At 43.2% G+C, this 20,943-nt stretch overlaps 1 protein-coding gene across 1 annotated transcript in view; it reads right to left on the bottom strand.

Moving 5' to 3' along the window:
- igsf9bb (immunoglobulin superfamily, member 9Bb) overlaps nucleotides 1–20,943 on the bottom strand; it is a gene marked incomplete at both ends in the record, with an annotated part of 258,140 nt that overhangs the window by 32,249 nt on the left and 204,948 nt on the right. Inside the window, 3 exons of the mRNA XM_083640982.1 lie at nucleotides 5,893–5,938; nucleotides 8,342–8,506; nucleotides 18,370–18,454. Of these exons, the coding sequence (XP_083497108.1) occupies nucleotides 5,893–5,938; nucleotides 8,342–8,506; nucleotides 18,370–18,454 (296 nt within the window). The remainder of the gene's footprint in view (nucleotides 1–5,892; nucleotides 5,939–8,341; nucleotides 8,507–18,369; nucleotides 18,455–20,943) is intronic.

The following is a 20,943-nucleotide window of genomic DNA, read 5'->3' as shown; positions in this document are numbered from 1 at the left end:
AAATTGAAACCTCAATCTGTATTAATCAAATTTAGTTCAAAGCTTAATAGGCTTATAGCCTATCAAAAATCATCATGGTGATGTCACAATTGGATCCGGAGTGGGAAAAACATGGGAAAATACATAATATCACACATGAATGATGAAGTTGACTGGAATGTTTCAGTGTGTCATGTTTACCTGTGAATTTGTGGGTGCGTGTGTTTGTGGCTGGCTGTGAATATGTGTGTGAGTGGGTGGGTGGGTGGGTGGGTGTGTGTGTGTGTGTGTGTGTGTGTGTGTGTGTGTTGCCCGGATGGAATCTACAGAATAGCCTTGGGAATACCCAGAATGCTTTGCTATACATTAGTAGGCTATACTAGCTAAGATAGCCTGCTCAACATGCAATTATGGAATATTTGCATGTACAACATGCAATTATGGAATATTTGAATGGTGGATACATTGTACATTGTATTGTACATACATATAAGCGGGTATGGGGTGGGATGGTTGTCAGGGGGAACCTGTGGGGCCTCTATGGGTGAGTCAGAGAAATACGTGAGCAAGCAGCTATTCATAGCTTTCAAGGGGGCGTTACGTGTTGCCGGGAACGCCCCCCTGATCTCGCCGCTATTCGTAGCTTTCAAGGGGGCGTTACGTGCTGTCGGGAACGCCCCACCTGCCGGTCAAAAACAAACAAGTTTATTTAAAACAGAAGTGATCAAACGTGGGGGATGGGGTGGGATGGGCTGGCATTGGAAGCCTGGGGGTGGGGTGAGTCAGAGATTGATTGAGACAGTGAAAATGGTCTCCGCTGTTAACAAAATATTAGTTTCAGATCCTAAAATGGGCCAAAATGCATTTTGGCCGAGATCAAAACTTTGCTCTGGCTGACACGGTGGCTTTATACACGCTGTCAGGCTGTCTGTGTGATGCACACAACATTGCAACACCCACAAGATGGTCTAACTGATATGAGGAAATGGAGAAGTGCCCTTTGGAGAACTACTGAAATAAAGCATTTTTGCTCAAAATGGCTTTAAGCACAGGGCGAAATACAGAGGTGCCCTTTGAGGAACTAGTGAAAAAATGACTTTTCACAAAAAAGAAGCCACGCCCCTTTGATGACGTAGGTGCCCTAAACTCCGCCCCCTCGATTTTTGGTTTTTTTTTTCTCGGATATAAGGTATCCTATCTAACTACTAGCAGTGCTAAGCTTTGACATGGGGATGAGAACAGTCTGACATAACGTAGTGTTAACGTTACTTTATTCTCGTCAGAAACCACTCCTATTTGCATGTTAAAACAAGTTTGCAGCCTAGGAATAACTGGAAAACATTTTATTGATCTATTCACATCAGAGGAAGCCAGGACTAAACAAAACGATATCAGAAATACACAGCAGGTCTACCGTGTGACTTTTCCGGGTTTACTCTGGGGGGTTACAGAGGGAGGTAGGGGAGGAATTTTGAGGTTTGACTGACAGATTGAGGGCGAATGGCGTTACGAGAATTATTCACAAGCTCGTTTTAATGCTTTTCCATTGGTTGCATTTGGTAAAACCCACACAGAGACGTGAAGGGTGACCAATGGCATTGATTCATGACAAAAAATAAAAATCTGAAAAAATGGATATTCGGGGTCCTGCCGCGACAGCGACAAAATGCTGTTCCGTCGCGGGAATATTTCCCTACAAACTCCGATGGTGGCGATATGCACCTAGTTGGCTTGCGATCGGCCAATAAACACAACAAAGAAGAAGAGCAGACTAATGTTCATTACGTTACATTTCAACATTTGCCAAGTGGATAATATAGATAGTATTGAGTGGACGGACGACCAGTTTATCCTATGGTTTGTTTCGTAAATACAAGTTTGTGCATTGTTTGTTTTCTATACAGTGCACTGTATTTGCAAATGAGCTAGCTAGCCTGTTAGTCTAGGTTCCTAGGCTAACAAAACTCATAGGATAACTGGTCACCACACAGTAAAGAAATAGCAGTCCACTTCATTGTTTGGGTACGCTTGTGTTCACACTCAAGTGTACTGCGCCCGGGGCCCCGGGCACACATGAAGCATTCCCTAGACCACCTTTTCAAGTGGACCCTAGCAAGGTTCGCTGTTCCGCACCCAGAACGCAAGTGTGCTTCAAAACGGTCCCGGGTCCCCAGTGTGAAACCACCCTAAGATATTAAAATGGATTTACAATTATTTTTTGCATGATCATTTGTGAAGATATTAAGATATACCGTACTAACATTTATGGACTAGTCATGTTAGCCCCGGTAGCGATGTTGACTCAGTGCGCAAGGGAGGGCAGTCCAATTTTTTGTAAATGCCGCCCTGTAGTGGCATAAAGTTGACATTACAGTGTGACTAACTACCGTAAATTTCGGACTATAAGCCGCGGCTTTTCCCCCATTTTTCGGCCCTGCGGCTTATATAACGGTGCGGCTTGTCTATGGATTTTTACAGCTAATGGCCACTAGGGGACCTCCTAAATCTATGGATTTTGGTACGAGAGACAGAACGAGAGCAAGACAGACAGACCCTGATTGGATGATGTTGCAAAAAATGTGCCTCGCAACCTGATTGGAGCACTGTGCCACTACGCTCTCTCAGCCACTACTGTAAAACACCCTCCCTCCTCCCACCCTCCCTCGCTCCGGGGGGAAAATGGCGGCGATTGAGCCAGAAAGACAGTCTGAATGAAATTGAATGTAACGTTCCCAATTCTATGTATTACATTCAAAACAAGGCCAGGTGGAAACCTGGCATAGGGCCGGTGCATGGTAGCCTATTGCCTATTACTTATCCTACTGCATAGGCTAAAGTACCCGCTAACGTTCACGTAGCATATTAATTAATTAATCGTTCGGGGAATAGCTTATTATACGCTGTAACGTTATGGACTGCTAACGTTCACGTAGCATATTAATTAATCGTTCGGGCAATTGGTTATTATACGCTGTAACGTTATGGACCGCTAACGTTCACGTAGCATATTAATGAATCGTTCGGGCAATTGGTTATTATACGCTATTATACGCTGTAACATTATGGAGATTTCATTTAAATTACTGCCTGTCTATTGTGTTATGTTATACAACTGCTACGGACTCCACTCGCCAGCACCCCCCTCCCCCCAGCTCTTTCTAAACAAAGACTCCTCATGTCTCCACTCCGCGAGTGCATATAGTGGAGACATACCTAGCAACAATGAGATGATAGCCTATTACTTAGCCTACTGCATAGGCTAAAGTACCTGCTAACGTTCACGTAGCATATTCATTACCCTTACTGTGGCATGTAAAGCTGCAGCGTCCTCCGTGTAACGAGCAAAAAAGTAGTGTGGAGCTGCAGCGTCCTCCGTGTCCGTGTAACGAGCTAGCCACAGTATACCTGGGCCGTTTCTCAATACCAAGAATGCATTCTTGTTCTTGTGTTCTTGGGGAGAACGTTCTTGCTAGTCGTTCTTGGAAGAATTAACTTGCTAGGTCACAAGCACACATGACGCTGTTGGCAGTTTGAGACGATGCATTCTTGAGGGTATTGCGCAATACCAGCGCAGAGGCTGCCTGCAGTACTACACAAATAAAAAGCTCAGCTGATGTAGATGCAGCCAATTGTGCTCTGGAACTTTTTGCCATTTTTCGCCATAAATGTTCGTAAAGTGGCACTTATTGAAACCTACTACCCTGCTTGTAGGCATCAAAAGTCATCAGAAATTAATTTAGTGATGAAATAAAACTTTAAATTGTAAAAAACTTTCCGGAGCTTATGGCGTCTTCTCTGCTGCGTTCTGCCTCTGCTTATGCCGAAATGCATGCTGGGAGTGTGGAAAGACATTTAGAACCTGAATCCGTGCTCAAATGGTCTGGGCGACAGAGTCGAATGTAGGGGCCCTGCTGTGCATGCTGCACACCGGCCCCAAAAATTAACGGCAACATTTTGGAAGGCTAAGCCACACAACTAGCTCGTTGTAATCTAACATCATGCTTCAAAAGATGGAGAACTGGCTGTGTTACGACGATGAGGGTAAGGACTCAAAACGGTCTCCGCTGATAAGACATTAAAACACCTGCGGCTTATAGTCCGGTGCGGCTTATATATGTAACAAACATGCGATTTAGCTGCTGCGGCTTATATTCAGGTGCGCCTTATAGTGCGGAAAGTACGGTAACAAATGGCCGGGGAGTGATCCATAGTTCCTTCTTTGGTGGGGGACAATAAAGAGAGCCACAGAGAATATGAGAGAAAGTTACTCTAAGTGAAAAAAGCTTTAAGACAAGAAATGAGGGGCTATCATTGAACAAAAAGAGGGAGATAAAAGCAAGGAGAGAGACATGAACAAAGGTGTGACCAGTGCACTTCGAGACTTTATTGTCTAATAGCATATCCATGAGCCAGCACATTTGAAGAGATCCAGATTCCAGAGATTTGTTCAATTGATGCAAGTCTTCATAGCATCTGTAGCCTTGCTTTCATTAAGCTCACAACTTCCAACGTCCAATGACAAACTTCCTTTGTCCAATGGCAAAGTTGGTTTGATCACCTACATTATATTATGTCCACTGGAAGTCCTCCTGCTATTTTATTTTTCAAATCATTCTAAAGTTAAAAAGTTCCAGAGAACTGAGCCATACATTCTAGTTATGCCTGGTTCATTGACTATTTTCAAGCTTTCGGTAAGTATCCTCTGAATTATATGGAAAGGGGTCAGACTGCTTTCTGTTGGGCCAGGACAACCAGGACAAAATCTTTATTGTTCGTCCTAAATCTGAGGTTTATCCATTGGCCATTGCTCTCCTTAATTCCAGTACCTTGGCCCCGGCTTTCCCAGGGAAGCTGAGGAGTTCACCTCCCCTATTCAGTATTGAAAAGAAGTGTCAACCACAAAACCCAGACAATATCCAGACAATATCCAGAGACTTTTGCTTTTCAGGGCAGATCTCATCCACCCCTGGTGCCTTGCCACTGTGGAGCTTTCTAATGACCTCAGTTACCTCTGCTAAGACCAGGAGAGCTTGGGAAGAACTTAGTCCAGGAAATGCCACATGGGAACTTTGCGTCCTACATCGATGATGCCTCCCAGCATACTGCTCCCTTTGCTACCACCTCCAAGCAAGCTTGGCCGGGGCAAACAAATTCTTCTCTCGGTTGTTGAGCGTCATTGAAGTTTTTCATTGAATGTGCTTGGGATAGGCAAGCTGTCCCTAACATTCAAAAGTATGTTCCTGCTAATGGAAACTATAATTCAGAAGCACCATGAAATGTAAACAAAGAAGCACAGCACCGATTCACCATGGCTGCTTGTGGTACCATGCGTACCTCATCTCTTGTCATTGTTTGTACCACACGTGACCTTCAGTGGGAGAGAGGCCTGACAGAACAACACTGCTGACCAGTGGGAATTCTCCATAGGTATGGTTAGCTTAGCTATTAGAATGTATGCAATGGTGCTGTTCAATGTGTCCTTGGTAGGCCTCCATAGTGCAGTGGTGTATATTGTATTACTTTATTTAGACAGTTGTTGCAGTCTCTCATCCTCAAGTGGTCAGAAAATGTTGCTTATTGCAACTTTAATCATGGAAAATGTTTAAAATCCTGGAGGGAGTGCTCTCTGCACTTTTCCAAATATTCATCAAAGATATGTATGAGTTACAATGGTATAAATCTCACTTGCGAAAGACAACATATTTTCTTTGCTTTGCGAAGATTAATTTGACTTGGATGATAGAGAACTATAGTGTGATGATAAGTCATTCATAATGGTTCACTGTAAGCGCTGAGACTCTTTGATTAGGGGTTTGATAAGAAAGTCTGGAAGGAACAGGACCTGTGCAAGTGCCTTCCTCTCAAACTTCCAGGAAAAATGAAAAGCATGTGTGTCATATAGAGGTTACTTACGGAGTCTCCATGCTTTTTCTGAGGTGGGTTATGGAAAGAGGGGGGTCTGGAGAGTATGGGAGAAAAACAGAAAATACATTACTGCCAAAAAAGCTACAGTTAAATGTTGTGCATGATACTGAATGTATGACAATCATTACAGAATTGTCTGTCTCTTGATTCAGTTCAATCTTACATGAAAAAAAGCTCATATTCAGTGTCAGTACACTGAAGGCTACATTCTCTTGCCCTACTGTACCTCAGATAGAATGCAGAAAAAAGGTAGAGTTGGCATGAATGCATGCAAGGTCAATGTAAGGAGGCAAATGGGGAGATGGACGCAACTTTGTTCTTCATGCAAATGTGCATTTCCTTGACACAGTAAAGTGAAAGCCAATCTGCTTCAAGCAGGACTCTATCCAGCCACCTTTACATTTTGACAATGACAACTGCACAAAAACCGTGTTAAAAAAAGCTAGATTCCTCCAAAGAAGACATTGGTGGTGGTGTTGCCAAGGCTTGTGCAAGGTGTTTGAAATGCAGGCAGATTTCAGGCAATCTACACAGTGTCTCATCATTCCTCAACATTCAAAAAATAAAGAAATATGTCAACCTAAAACACCAATAATGGCTGTGACCGTAGACCTGGCTGCTTTTTGTTGTGTCAATCACATCAATTTCATACTTGGTTATTTTTCAAGTAGGGCTGACCCGAATGCTTCAAAGCTTCGATCGTTACCATGGCAATCAACGTCCAAATCAGTATTCAAGTGCTTTTTCTTTTTTATATTCCTTTTTAAATAGTAATGCAGCATTATTCATTATGCATCAACATTAATTATTAGTTATTCTCTCAGACAAGGACATTTAACATTAGTGATAGTTTTATGCCTCACAGCTCTCATCTAACATTACTAACCAGCACTGGAACTGCCAGTTTCACCATGCAGCAGGTATGAGCAAATTCGTTTTTATGGGCTATGGCTGTAAATTATTTGATGTGATTATTGCCGTATTCGTTTGAATAAAAAGGAAAATCCTTTTTTCTCCTTGCCTGTCATTGTTATATTCATCCAGAGGACAAACTGAAGACATTGAATCTCCCTGTAGTGGTTATTTAAGCAATATTACATGAGACTGTGTGCTTTACCGTCATTATTGGCACACCAGTGATGTAGCCAATAATGATGGTAAAGCACACCGTCGAGTGTAATATTGCGATTATACAACAGTTACCAACTAAATAAAATATATAAACAAAAGGTGTTCATATTGTGGGGCAATTCACTCACAAAATTCCTAGTGTTATTTCCATTTCTGTTAGACAAGAAATAGTCCCTGTTGAGTAGCCCAGCTGCTGGTTTTTGCACAGGGGTTGGGCAGTTAATGGAATGTGATAATGTGGTTGGCTGTTGAAGAGATCGGCGGGGTAATATTTGAGTGATGATGAGGCTTTTTTCCCATTTTAGCACGGCTATGACTCGTGTGCCGTTTCGTGTGCTGATTTGAGAACGGTCCAGCTAGTTGAACAATCCGATTGCTTGGTCGGAACTACGTGTTGTATAATTTATGTTCTACAAGCAAAGAGCGCATTCAAGACACCTCAGACCGCCATAAGTTTCAACACGGAACCTCCGCCCACAGCATATTTGTGTTCACGCTGCATTTCCCACTCGGGGGGGGAAACCAAACACAGGCTATCGGTTGCTATAGCAACCCGTGTTGTTAGCATCGTAGCTACCTAGTAGCTAACAATGCTAACTGAACATGCTGAATGCTGAATTTCACATATTGCTTTGAATCAGAGCAAAACATGACACAAACACATATTAACGTTAACATTACATAATTAAGACATCAAATTTTGTGTTAAACGTCAACAAACGTCTTTAGAATAATTCTGTGATCACCATTAATGATACAACTTGCCATTTTGATGTGGCTATGACGTCAACTCGGACAAAGCGGAGCTCTGGATGATACCCGAATTTCCGATCTGTAATTCCGGCCTGGACGACCATTCAATTCACTTTTTACAGGTCGGAACCCATTTTTTACGGCGGTCCGAGTTGTCATGAACGCAGTATAAATTCTGGCAGTGACAAGCATGCTGTTTACTTGGGTATGGCTTTGGTGAGCAAACAGTTCCTTCACTGTACATTGTATGTGACTCAAAGCCCTATGAGACTCCTTCATCCTGAGGCTGATATGAGATACATTTTCAGAGTGTGGGATGCTGTAGGGGATATAATATAAACAGGAAACTCATTTCAGTTATCAGTGCCAATAAAGATATTTGAAAACCAATAAATAAATTACGAATTTGTCATGGATGTGTATTTTTGACACTCAAGACGCCTATTTATTTGCATCAAGCGAGTGCAGACTTTCCATTTTAGTTTTTTGCAAACCTTTCAAAAGTTGACATGGAAGCAAGGGACCATGGTTATGACCAGGGCTTTCCCCTCACCTCTCTTCCTCTTCAGTTTGCGTCTGCGCTGCTTGTTGACGAAGCAAGCAGCCATGGTGCTGAACAGGACAGCCGCTGCCAAGAAACAGATGGTGGCCACAATGCCGGCTACCACGGGCCGTGCCAGTCCACCTTCCTCCACCATCTCCGGAGGGGGGAAGAAGTCTGTGGGTGGAGAGAGAGAGGGATGGGCAGCGGAAGCAGAATTCTGACTTTATTCTACTTAAACTCAGAACTCAAATAAATGTTTCATATGTGGCCCTAATCCTCTTTGGTAGTTTTAAATTGTGTGTGGTGTAAAAAATAAAAAATAAAATCAGGCGACCCCAATTGAATTCCAGGCTACCCCACTTAGGGTCGCCAGCCCAAGGTTTGGAATCACTGCTTTAATTTATGCATTGAAAGAGATTTTACAGCGGTACAATTCTATAGTTTCCATGGAGACAGTTTGTTTGCTTGCACTTGCGGTTGTGATCACTTCACATGTTATTGTCCCACAAAGTTGGCCTATAGATAGTAAAAACAAGGCCAGGTCGAAACCTGGCATAGGCCCGTGTGCTGCTAATTGAGTGGGAAGAGGGAGAGGATTGAGATGGAGAGATGGATAAAACATCATTTTTATTGTATAGCTTCATTGAAATGCTTAGTTTATGAGTTTAACACATTGAGTGCACTGTGCCAGCGACGCCATATGGCGTCATTAGAAATTTACCGTAGAGTGCCAGCGACGCCAAATGGCGTCAATAACTCGAAATTGTTTTTTTGACGGGGGGGTGTCGATCTCAGCTTCTTACATCGCCTCTTACAATATGAGAGCTATAGACCAAATCACCGTGACGTCACCATGTAAACAAATTTACTTCCGGGTACCACTTGGGGAAGGCGGCAGGTTTAAATGTGCGTGTTGTCAAATAAATGCTGTCAAACCCTCTCGTTGTTTTCGGCCGACTACTTTCAATTTAAATGGTTAAACGGTTGGTAAACATGCTTGTCCGACGTATCTAGCCTTTCTTCTGTGTTTGTTTTATGTAGTGTTAGCTAGCTAATAATGTTTGTTTGTCTGTCAAACTCGCTGTTTTTTTGCAGACTCGTAACCTCGCGTCACCAGGCTCTTCTCGGCGAGAGCAGACTCGTTAACGTTACAGACAGAGCTACCGACGCCACGTTAATTTAATTTAGCGTCAAGTCTACTCTGGTCCAACAGGTAAATAAGCTAGTCTGGTCTCCACTAACGTTAGTGAAAGTGTTGTTATGAATGATATTAAACAACAACACAACACGGACGAACCATTTTTGTCTTCTTTGTCTGTTTTTGTCTTCAACACGTCAGTTTGTGCCGTTCACCGCCATTATAATGTGTGGACCCAAGGGTACCCGGAAGTAAATGTAAACATCCCGCTGATTTGGTCTATAGAATGTGTCTAACCTATTTTACAGAACCCTTAGGTGGCGACAGCGCACTCCAGATGAGAGAAAGTATAGTTAAACACACAGAAGAAGTCGTTGTGGAAAAGGAAATCGCATCGCATCCGTCCGTATGCAGCTGCTTCATTGAAGCATAACGTAGCTGTGCCCCTGCAGCAGCCAATCTGCTGTCACAATTGAGCACCTCGTGTCCGCTGCAACAGCCCATTCGCATGATCAGCCGTGGAGTTCTCAACTGGAAGCTGGTGACATACACGCGGCTGTAAAAAAGCTGGATCTAGCGGACTTCTCAGTGCTGAGCACACGCAGAGCAAACGCACTCACAGCAGAGCCGAACAGAGCAGAGAGCTACTCCTCCCACAATGGGGGGGGAGGAGGGGGGGAGGTGGGGCACGCAGGACACTACAGCATACAACAGACCCAGGCAGCTGCAGCATTACATCAGAAAATATTAGCAATGAGTCAATGATGTGCTTGAAATGCTTCCTTTCACAAAAGGGTCATTATCTCAGCTCGTAGAAAAAAAGGGCTGTTTTTGCTCAAATCAAGCTATCTTCTCCGGCTCATAACTAAAGAACGGAAAATGGGATCAATAAACTTTTTTTTGAAGGTGATAGAAGAGAGTCTCATCGTTATTTGTGCGTGTTCAGTGTTTACATAGTAATTATTAAAGAAATTATATGACTGTTTTAAAATGCATTGCGGCCTATGTGGCACAGTACAGCACCTTTTGCCCAAGGGCCGTGGCACTCAAAGTGTTAATGTGGAAAACAGACTCGAGCCACTAACGTCATCTTAAGAGCACAATATTCCTGGAATGCAAGTTTAACTAAACAGTTACATGTCCTCTGCATTCTACATAAAATTAAGATATTACGGGTTGTTTTATTTTGTATGTTACATACTTATTGACCAAGTTATGTTCAATTCAGCCAGGGTACAAGATACTGAGTGTAGGTGGCCATCTTTTCAAATCAAGTAGAATACCATTTAGGAAATGGCAAGCTGCAACAATAAGTCACGTTAAACCGGACCTTGTACGCACAATTATTTTTTACAGTGGGGCATTCAAAAATAAGGTGGACAGCGCTCGTCCGGACAGGACGGCGTCTGGGTCCAGATGCTGGACCGGAGTCCGGACTTTTAAGGATCGCTGGCCTACACCATTCAGCATGCATTTCAGCTTCGGTGTATTGCAGTGTTGCAGTGTTGCCAGCTGTGTTCTGTGAGCGAATAGAGCAAACGAATACAAGAAGTGTGTCACTCTCTCGCAGCAGCACAGGGAAGCCACGGGCAGAATCGATTTGCTTGTTGATTGGCTGAGCAGCATCACGTGTGATGATTTACAGCGCATGCATTGGTCTGTGAGCTTCTTGCCTACACCATTCAGCATGCATTTCAGCTTCGGTGTATTACCGCCACCTACCGGACTGCAGAGAGGTGCAGGACCAGCGGCCAAATAGGCCAGTAAATAGGCGAGCAAAGTCATTCCCGACAAACGGGAATCTAAGGCCCTGTGTGTTCTCCCACACACGGGCCAAAAATGGCAGAAGAAAAGAAAGAAAACCACTAGAAGTAGAGAGAGCTTTGATAAAGCTACATTAGCCTCGTCGCTAATGTTAGCTTTCAGTCGTGTTTTAGACAGTTAGCAACATACTCATCTGCACAGTTTTCAAGAAAGTGTGACAGACTTTCCAGCCTAAATGTCAGTTAATTTTCTTCATTTATTGCCAATAACTCAGCCTTGCAGTTACAGTAAGATAGAGTCAGAGGTACCCCCCCCCCCCCCCCCCCGTGGCTCCTTCAGTATTAGACCAAGATAAGGAGAAAACATAAAATGCTTGCAACGTGAAAGTGAACATATGAAAGAAACCTTAAGGAGCAGACTTAAGAGTGTTTTGTGCAACCGGTTTTATTTTTAGGAAACCTTAACTCGGACTTTAAGAAGAATCTTTACTTAAGGTGTTTGGTGCAACCAGCCCCATATTTATTTAAAAATAGAACATGGGCTTAAAAATTGAATCAGGATATCTTGTCCTTTTTTTTGGATGGATTTGTTTTTTTTGGATGGATTTGCATGTGCTATTTCCTCTTAGGTGCCTTGTGACCCTCTCCAATCTTACAGAGACAGTGGGCCAATTGTAACCCAGCAATGGGTACGGAGTCATGCAACTGCTTTTCGACCCTCTGATATCTCTGCTCTCTGCTGTTTTGTTTTGCTGTTTATAAATTGTTTGGTGCTCGTTTGTTTTTTGCTTGTTCTAATGCCGGCATGTGCTACTCTGTAGTGTGTGCTGTCTACTCTGTAGTGTGTGCTGTCTACTCTGTAGTGTGTGCTGTCTACTCTGTAGTGTGTGCTGTCTACTCTGTAGTGTGTGCTGTCTACTCTGTAGTGTGTGCTGTCTACTCTGTAGTGTATGCTGTCTACTAGTCAGTTGCTCATTGCTTGTGAACAGTTTGTTTTTATAATGTTGATCTTACAAACTATGTTTGTCTGTTAGATTATTTATGCTCAGGTTTTGTTGCTGTCATACACGATACCAACTAACGTGTGGGACATAAGTATAGGATGTGTTGTATATGTCCTGATATGTGCCTTGTCATTTTAAATAATTTGTATTTTTTTTTTTTTTTTTTTTTTTTTTTTTTTTTGTCCCTACCCCTATCCCTCTAGAGGCCCTGCCTTTTGCCAGTTCGCCATTGTAAATAAGAATCTGTTCTTAATGACTTGCCTGGTTAAATAAAGGTTAAATAAAATAAAAAAATAAATGGGTGCCTGCACAGAGGCCTTTGAAGGGCATAAGAAAGAAACAAACTCTGCCATATCCAGTGAGATTCAAATGGGGGGGGGGGGGGGGGGGTACCTTCAAATGGTACCTTCAAAATGGCAATTTCTGCAATGTATATGACATGGCAACATCAAAGAAAGTAAAGCAAGAAATTGTTCCCAAATTCTTTGGACCTAAGATCTACAAAAGCTGCTAAAGATTATAAATCTTTGTGCATTTTGCTTTTCAGAACCACGGACAGCACCCAATATGCCCGTGTAGCAGATAGTGGCTGGGTTTCCCAAAAGCTTCTTTGCGCTAAGAAGCTAATTCAACCCTTCTTAAGGCCCCCTTAAGAAGCAAACGCGTTTCCCAATTGCTTCTTTACGAAGGCATGCGTTTCCCAAAAGCTTCTTAGCGCTAAGAAGCTTCTTTGACCCTTCTTAAGGCTCCCGTAAGAAGCCAACGAAGCCAACGCGTTTCCCGATTGCTTCTTAGCCTAAAATTATCTTCCAATTATCCTCCGTTAAGAAGGCTGCGTTTCCCAAAAGCTTCTTAGCGCTAAGATGATCTTTCGTTAAGAAGGTTTTGTAAGAAGGGTCTGGAGCCTTCTTAACACCTTCTTAATGACAAAACACTGGCAGATCCAGCCGCATCAGGCAAAAGGAGATACTTGTGTCCACTGTTCCTCTTGTGTTTTTCCCTTTTTCCTTTCTTTCATGCACCCTTTAGTGTTTAAAATTGGGGAACACTTGAAAATCTCCCCTGTATGCATGGTTACTTGTGTTTTAAATGTTTTACCGTAGGCTATATTTCTCTAATCAGAATGGATTCCTTTTATAATGTTGTGGATTTATATAGCACCTTTCACAGAACCCAAGGTCGCTTAAATTCTGTAGTGTTTCTCTGTTTTGTTGTATGCTGTGTATATAAAGCAATTTGAACTGCAGTCCATGTCTGAAATAAATAATGTTTAATAAAGTTTAACATGACCATGATTAGGTGTTAACAGTGTTTCTCAACCACTGAGTCGTGGCCCACTGCTGGGCTCAGAGTGCCATCAAGTGAGCCGCTCCAGTTAAGATGCTTCTTAAGAGCCTTCTATTTTTTTTTTTTTTCTCGACTGTTAAGAAGGCGTTTGGGAAACACTTCTTTGGAGCCTTCTTAACTCCTTAAGAAGCTTCTTAACTCCTTAAGAAGCTTCTTAACTCTTAAGAAGCTTCTTTGTTGGGAAACTCAGCCAGTTACTGTGATCTGCTGCACTCATGAAACTGCAGCCACGGGCATCTGGGTAGTGCAGTGGTAGATTCCCTGCCTAGTGCCTACCAACACAAGGGTCGCAGGTTCGAGCCCCCATGTTACCTACAGCTTGGTCGGGCGCCGTCCATACAGGCACAATTGGCCGTGTCTGCAGGTGGGAAGCCGAAGTAAGGGTATGTGTCTTGGTCACTGCACTACTGCCTCCTCTGGTCGGTGGTCGGTCGGGGCGCCTGTTCGCGGTGGAGAGGAACTGGGTGGAATAGTGTGATCCTCCCATGTGCTACATCCTGCTGGTCAAATATGAACTATGGAGATTTTTCCCAGAAAAAAAGGGGGGGGGGGATGCAGCCACTGCAATGCTGAATGCTGCTTTAGAAACTAATATGATTCTTGTGGGAATAGAACATGGTTGAAAACCCATGTCATGTCCGCCAACCACAGTTGGAAAGAAGGTGAAGAGGAGGACTTCCATTCCTTCAAAATACGTTTTTTGGCAACAGTTGTCCCCGGTTTCAGAGACCGCCACACAGCTGTAGGGAAGTTCAGAGAGGACTCCAAGCAGCCGAAGATGGCGAGTTCTGCCTCCAGCTGCAGGGTTATTTTCTAGGCCTTGGAGTACCAGTCAAATATTTTGGCCCCAAATTCTGTTAGTGAAGGGCAGAACCAGAAGACAATGGACAGAGTGCCCTCCGAGACCTGACACCTGTTACACAGCAGCGAGACAGAGGGGAAGACCCTGTGCAATTTATGCTTGGAATTAGGGCTGGGCGATATATCGAATATACTCGATGTATGGCGGCTTGTGCCACGCGAGATGTAGTAAATGACTACAGTATATCGTGAACATTCGAGTATAATTGTCACGCATTGTTTATAACTTAAGCCGCCGGCATGACTCGCTTCACGTTTCCTCTTGTCAGCTCTCCCTCTACACTCAGACAAACAGGAAGGGAGGGGGAATCACATGCATACGTCAAACGCGTCACCGCGTCAGACACACTCGCCCGCGCTACGCGACGTCACAGACACTCGCCTGCTGCCTTGATTGTTATTCATTATATTATTATTCACTGATGATTTTTTAAAATCCAAAATCACATTGTGTAAATATATTTTGTAAGAGTATCGCTTATCGCTTATCGCTTATCGCTTATCGCTTATCGCTTATCGCTTATCGCTTATCGATTATTGATGAACATCCCTAATCCCAGGCCTCTCTATCTTAGAAAATAACATGGCTGGCAGGGAGGAGTTGGCAATAGAGCTGGCCTCCATTCTCAGCCACATAGGGGCCCCAAGAGTTAAACTGCCAGCAGTCCCTTGCCGCCAAAACATTAGAGCCCTAACATTGGCAGCCCAGTAGTAGTGCCTAAACACTGGTAAGGCCAGCCCTCCTTCAGACTTGGGTTTTTGTAAGTGAATTTTTGAAATTCTATGATTTTTATAGTTCCAGATGTAGGACAGAATTATGGAGTCCAGTTCTTTGAAAAAAACTGAAGTAAGGAAGATGGGAAGGTTTTGACACAGAGGAACCTGGGAAGTGAAACCATCTTAACTGAATTTGTACAGTCGATCATGGACAAAGGCAGGATCCCCCAGTTTTCTATACATTGTTTAAGTCTGAAAACAAAATCACCAAAATTAAACTTAAATATTAGCTTAGGATCTCTGGGTATGGTCAAGCCAAGATAGGTGAGGCGATCCTTTGCCAATTTCAGAAATGTATTTTTGGTTGTAAATATTTCTGTATGTTCTGTTTGCTTTTGTCCTCATTTGAAACACTGTCACTGGCTGGATAATAAAATATTGGCCAATGGCCAGACAAAGATTATCCACCAAGCAAATCCTTTAATCTGTCTACATGCATCATGCATCTCTGGTTCTGGGTTACTGTCCAAAAGTTGTTTACCTCTTAGTCTTATTTTGCACAGAAATTAAAAGACTGACTGGGTTTAGTCTTGCTAATGTAATCGATACTCTTTCGCAAACAGGAATAACTTGCAATACAATCTAACTTGCAGCCTTCTTCCCATACTTTGTCGGTTTGTTTTAGTGCTATGCCAGCACCAACTCCAGGGACAAAAACATTCTGTACTGTAGCTCTATAGATTTCTAGATAAATTTCTAGATAACGCAGAGAAATTGATACATAATGGTCTTGTGAGCTTGCGCTTCATGCACAGATGCACTGGCTTCTACTGCTTTCCATTACATAGCCTACTGTAGAGTAGATGGGGGGGGCACACTCTCTTTTCTGTCCCACTAAAAGAGCACAGCACAGTAGCACAGTAGCACAGCAGCACAGTAGCTGCAGTTGTAGGCACACCAGACAGTCATTTGGTTGAATTTAAACTCTTTCTGAAGTAGGATTTGGCAAAACCAGACTTGACGTGTGTCTCACCATAATGTGTTCTATGAGTAATATTCATACCATGGCCAACAGTGTAGGTAGGGCTGCCATACTGTCTAGTTACATTACAGTGGTTGCGTAGTTTCTGCATTTTACATCGGAAAACGTTTGAATTGGAAAACAGCTACTGTAAGATTGCCAGCACAACCACTGCACATCTTCCTTATTCTGGCTTTGTGATGTGCTGTTCAGTGTTACTGGCTTGCACTCTTCAGTTTGATGCAGTCAGACATGCATCAGAGTGAGACTCACTTCCACCAAGCACATACAGTAATATGGTCCCAGCAAGCAAAACTACGTCATGATAACGTTGTGATGACATCTTTCAGTGACATCCAGGACGTGGCCAAATCACATGCTGGTTTGGGGATGATTTAGACGTCTATGCGGGAACGTCAAGCTGACGTCGAAATATGACCATTACCATGAATGGGCATGTTCACTTATTCTGCTATGTACACAGTGTATATTCAGCAGCTTTATACATAAAGCTATAATTATGTCCAGATTAACAATTTATGCTACATTTTCAAAAAATATAATACTGCCGTGAGTGGGATTTCAACTTATCGGCCTGCAACTCTACCACTACGCTACCTGTTCACTGAAATGTTCTGCTGTAGTTGGAGTAATATAGCCTACCGTTTCAAAACATGGACCCCTTGTTCTTTTTATACCGGTATAACATCAATGCAGTCGGGACAGTTTTAATAAAAACAAAAGCTAATTTAATTCAAACCTTAATCTGGAACTTGTTTTTTTATTTAAAACGTTGGCGCCAAGTCTTTGTGGATCGCACATCACAGTGTAACCGTCTACAATCTGTGTAAGCAGAACCCCGAAACACATTAACGCCGTCCAATGCTACAGCATGCAACTTCCAACTCAAATGTATAGTTTACGCCTCGCAGTGTATTTTCTTTCTTTCAAAACAATCTGGCAACAAGATATGCAAGTGAGACAATTGCAGGATTCCCCCGCAATTCATCTCCTGTAGGCCCACCTCCACGAATAAACAGTTTGTTAATCAGCGCAGATTGTCCTGTGTCCACATGCAACTGCTGATCACTCGGATTTTGGATAAAAATAGCCCAGGCTGAGAAATACGTGATTGATTGCAACCATTTAGTTATCCTCATGGATATTTCAGTGGTGAGGGAAATTAGTTGGATAGGGATACAGTGATAATCTGGGCCAGATCTGACTCGTCATGATATGACTTGAGCTGGCCTCTCGATTCGACTCTCGATTCGTCCGGGTCCGTCCGTGCTTGCTGGGGTAGATAAGATAATGGGAGTCCTATCAATGCATCAGAGAAGGCAGTGTCTTGCTACTGTAACTTTCGAGGCATGAGTGACTGTTAGAGCTTTGGTATGCTGAATCTGAAGTGAGGAGTCATAGTGAGGAACGATGCAGCAAAATACTAAATACCCTGAGCAATGCCGTGGAGGTTCTCAGCTCTAACCAGTGGGGGGCAGCAATGATCCAAAGATTTCCTGAGAAAATGTCTGCTCCTCTATAAATGTTACCAACAGCTGCTTTTAGCAAACAATGTGTACTCAGTGACCTCTGCACAGAAGCAGTATCACATTATGAGGGGCGTAATCTCATTGCAATTGTGGTATTGCAAAGGGAAAAAACAAAAGATACTGGCTTGATGAGTTTATTATCACAAGTCCAGTGCAATCTATGGGAGAAGGGCAGCCAGATGATGTCATACTTCCAGGATGGTATAGAGGAGTGTGCGTGTACAGCGAGCAAAAATGTAATAGTGCTGAATAGGCAAAATGCAAAGTTATGGAGTTGCTGTGTGTGCAATACATTTACAGGCCTTCTCAGAAGTGTTAGGCTAGCCTGAGGTTAGAGATGTGGACTAGTGCCGGAGGTTGTTGGTTCAAACCACGGCATTGATGAGAAAAAGCTCAATTTAATCAAAGCTTGTGTGCTACAGTATATGAATGTGTGTGTATGTTTTGGGTATATATTTGTCCACAATCTGCAAGTGATGTCAAGGCAGTAGTCCCCTCCAGTTTTTTGGCTTCTGTTGCATCTCTACAAGTCCATATAATTAACATTTCAAAATTTGTATATTCCTTCTTTTCTGGCATTGGAGACTAGGGCTATCATTATCCCCAAAGTTGTTATATGATGTAATGTTGGCTCACCTGTGCTGGACACTCCTACTATGTTACTAGGCTCGCTGATCATGTCCTCCATGACGGCCATGACGCGGAACTCATACCACGCCTCCTAGGAGCAGAACGGACAACAGACAACATTTAGCAAAGGAACTCATACCACGCTTCCTACAAGCAGGAGAACAGAGAGATCAACATTTAGCAAAGGAAAGTGACACTTCCTGTCGGTAGGGACCGCAACTCAGGTGTTTCAGTTTTCCACTAGGGGGATCTAAAATCTATTTCTTGAAAAAATTAGTTTTTTGATTTTTTACAGTAGTACACCATAGCTTATTTGAACTATCCATTCCATATAAAATGAAGACGTTTTGGGGTCATTAAATACGTTAATCTTGTTAAATAAAACTCGAGGGACTGTGCAAGCATCTAGTTATGGTGTGTGTTTTAGCCATAGACTGTATACCGTAATATAAATGTTTTAGCACGTTTTGACGTGTGTAGTAGTCGAAGAGTAACAAAGCATATTGAAGGAAAGAAGCGACTTTTAGAACAGCGCTGCCGCCATTTTGGCCCAAAAATCGTCTCTTTGGCGTGGTGTTATGGGTGTCTCCAAAATGGCGGGTCTCTTGTGTGTGATTGTCTCTCGCCGGCGCTTCTTATCAATAGGTTATTTGGCGGGACATAAACCATACGCCTATAGATTACTCGCCTATTTTCAGAGCAACTGTAATCAATGAGGGGAAACAAGGTGTATTTACTGCTAGCATACCCCCATCACAACCATCTCTTGTTGAGAACAAAATAAAACTTTAGCATGCTAGCGAGGCCTGCTAGCCACGGTTTGTTTGTGTGTGTGTGGAATTTGTCAGGGAATTTGCTCTGCACGTGGGGCCCTATTCTCCCACAGGCCTTCGGCACTAAAACGGGCCTTAACCGCAAAAAAACGTGCCTTGCGCCTGTTTTGGGACGATATCAATATGGCTTTACGCTGCCAAATGCGCTTTAGGCCGAATGGGCGTGGCGCAGTCCCAGAATGGGCCAAAGTGGGCGTGTCGGCCTTAAATCTCGGCGTACTGATATCTTGGCACCTGCCTTAAATTTAGCGCTTTGCGCCTTTGAAAACCAGGCCTATTCACTGCGCCAGTGCACTTGTGCCTCTCCCCTGTCACCCTTCTCTGTCTCTCTCTGAAACCAGGCCTATTCAGTGCGCCAGTGCTCTTCTGCCTCTGAGTCACCCTTCTCTCTCTCTCTCTGACTCCCTCGCTCAAACAGACACAACACATAGCAGCACCCAGCTTCCCATAGGAAATAGCAGTTGTAAGTTTACTGCCTGTGAATGTCCACTCCCAGCATGCAATTGGGTCCTCCATTTCGCTACTAAATAGAGCCGAAATAGATATAAAAGGTAGATCTAAAATAATGTGTAATGGTAAGACAACCTGCAATTGTCGAACATTTCAATATTGGACCAAATAAAACATGAAATGAAACACCACCCTATGTGAAACATATATGTCCTCTTGAGCCTATATATACCCTGTGTGGATTTAACGTGATTTAGGTAAGTGACAGCGGAACGCGCTTCGGAAGCTTCTACTGTCATCTGCTATACTGTGATGTGCGCTCCAATAACTTCGCCCTACTCCACATTTAGTTTTACAATAAAAACACATTTATGCAATGACTTTACATAATGTAGGGTATATTTATGTGCATCATTCTACCTGCAGCAGGGGAGAGAAAACGATATCTTTCTGGACAAACTTTCACCAATCTAATAGGCTATATTTTTCTAGCTGATGCGTTTAGTACATTATTTTCACTTTGATCTTGCTATAGTGTAGCGTATTTACATGCTTGCAGTATTGAAACTGCAGTTAGATTGGTTTGAGAAGCATAATAATATGGAATAATAGCCTATAATGCAGACAGACAGGCTGGATGAAGGGAGGGGGGGGGGGGCAGAGCGTTTGGCTTTCGTCTGGTTTTGCGGGATCACTGGAATTGGAGCTAAAAAGGCAAGCGTGCGATTCGTTTATTGCACTTATCCAATGAGCATGACGGTGCATAATTTTACGCCTAAAAGGCGTGGTTGTAATGCTTTGGGCTGCATCTAGCGCCAGCACGACGATATCAAGTGCGCCTTTCCACGCCCACTGCTTTGATCTGCGCCTGCCGCTCGGCCTAGAAACTGCGCCGATGCAACGATAGGGGCCACGGAGCCCAAAAAGAACATAACAGGCACACATGTAATAATAATTACAATAATCCAGATGAGAAGTGATAAAAGCATGGATACCTCAAAATTAGACCATGCGTACCCCATTTGATAAGATTTTTGCTTTCAGATGTTTTATTACAGAAAGTGTATGAAACCCATTACCAAAACAGTCCTACATTCTATCATTGTCACATGCGCTTTATACCGGGAAATGACCAGAAAGTGGTCTATGCCTTTCATGTGTGAAAATTGTTTTCCGGCACAAGCGCGCCCCCGCGATGGCTGATCTTTTACTACCTCCTAGGTAGTGACAGGACCGGTATGCTGGCAGAGCGACTCAAGTGTGAAACGTGTCAAGTCATTTGCCGGTCCTTCTCTCA

The sequence above is a fragment of the Poromitra crassiceps genome (assembly GCF_964638095.1).
Source record: "Poromitra crassiceps genome assembly, chromosome: 1".
NCBI classification, from domain to species: Eukaryota; Metazoa; Chordata; class Actinopteri; order Beryciformes; family Melamphaidae; genus Poromitra; species Poromitra crassiceps.
The sequence above is the reverse complement of the archived record's forward strand: the minus strand, read 5'-3'. Positions and strand labels throughout refer to the sequence as shown.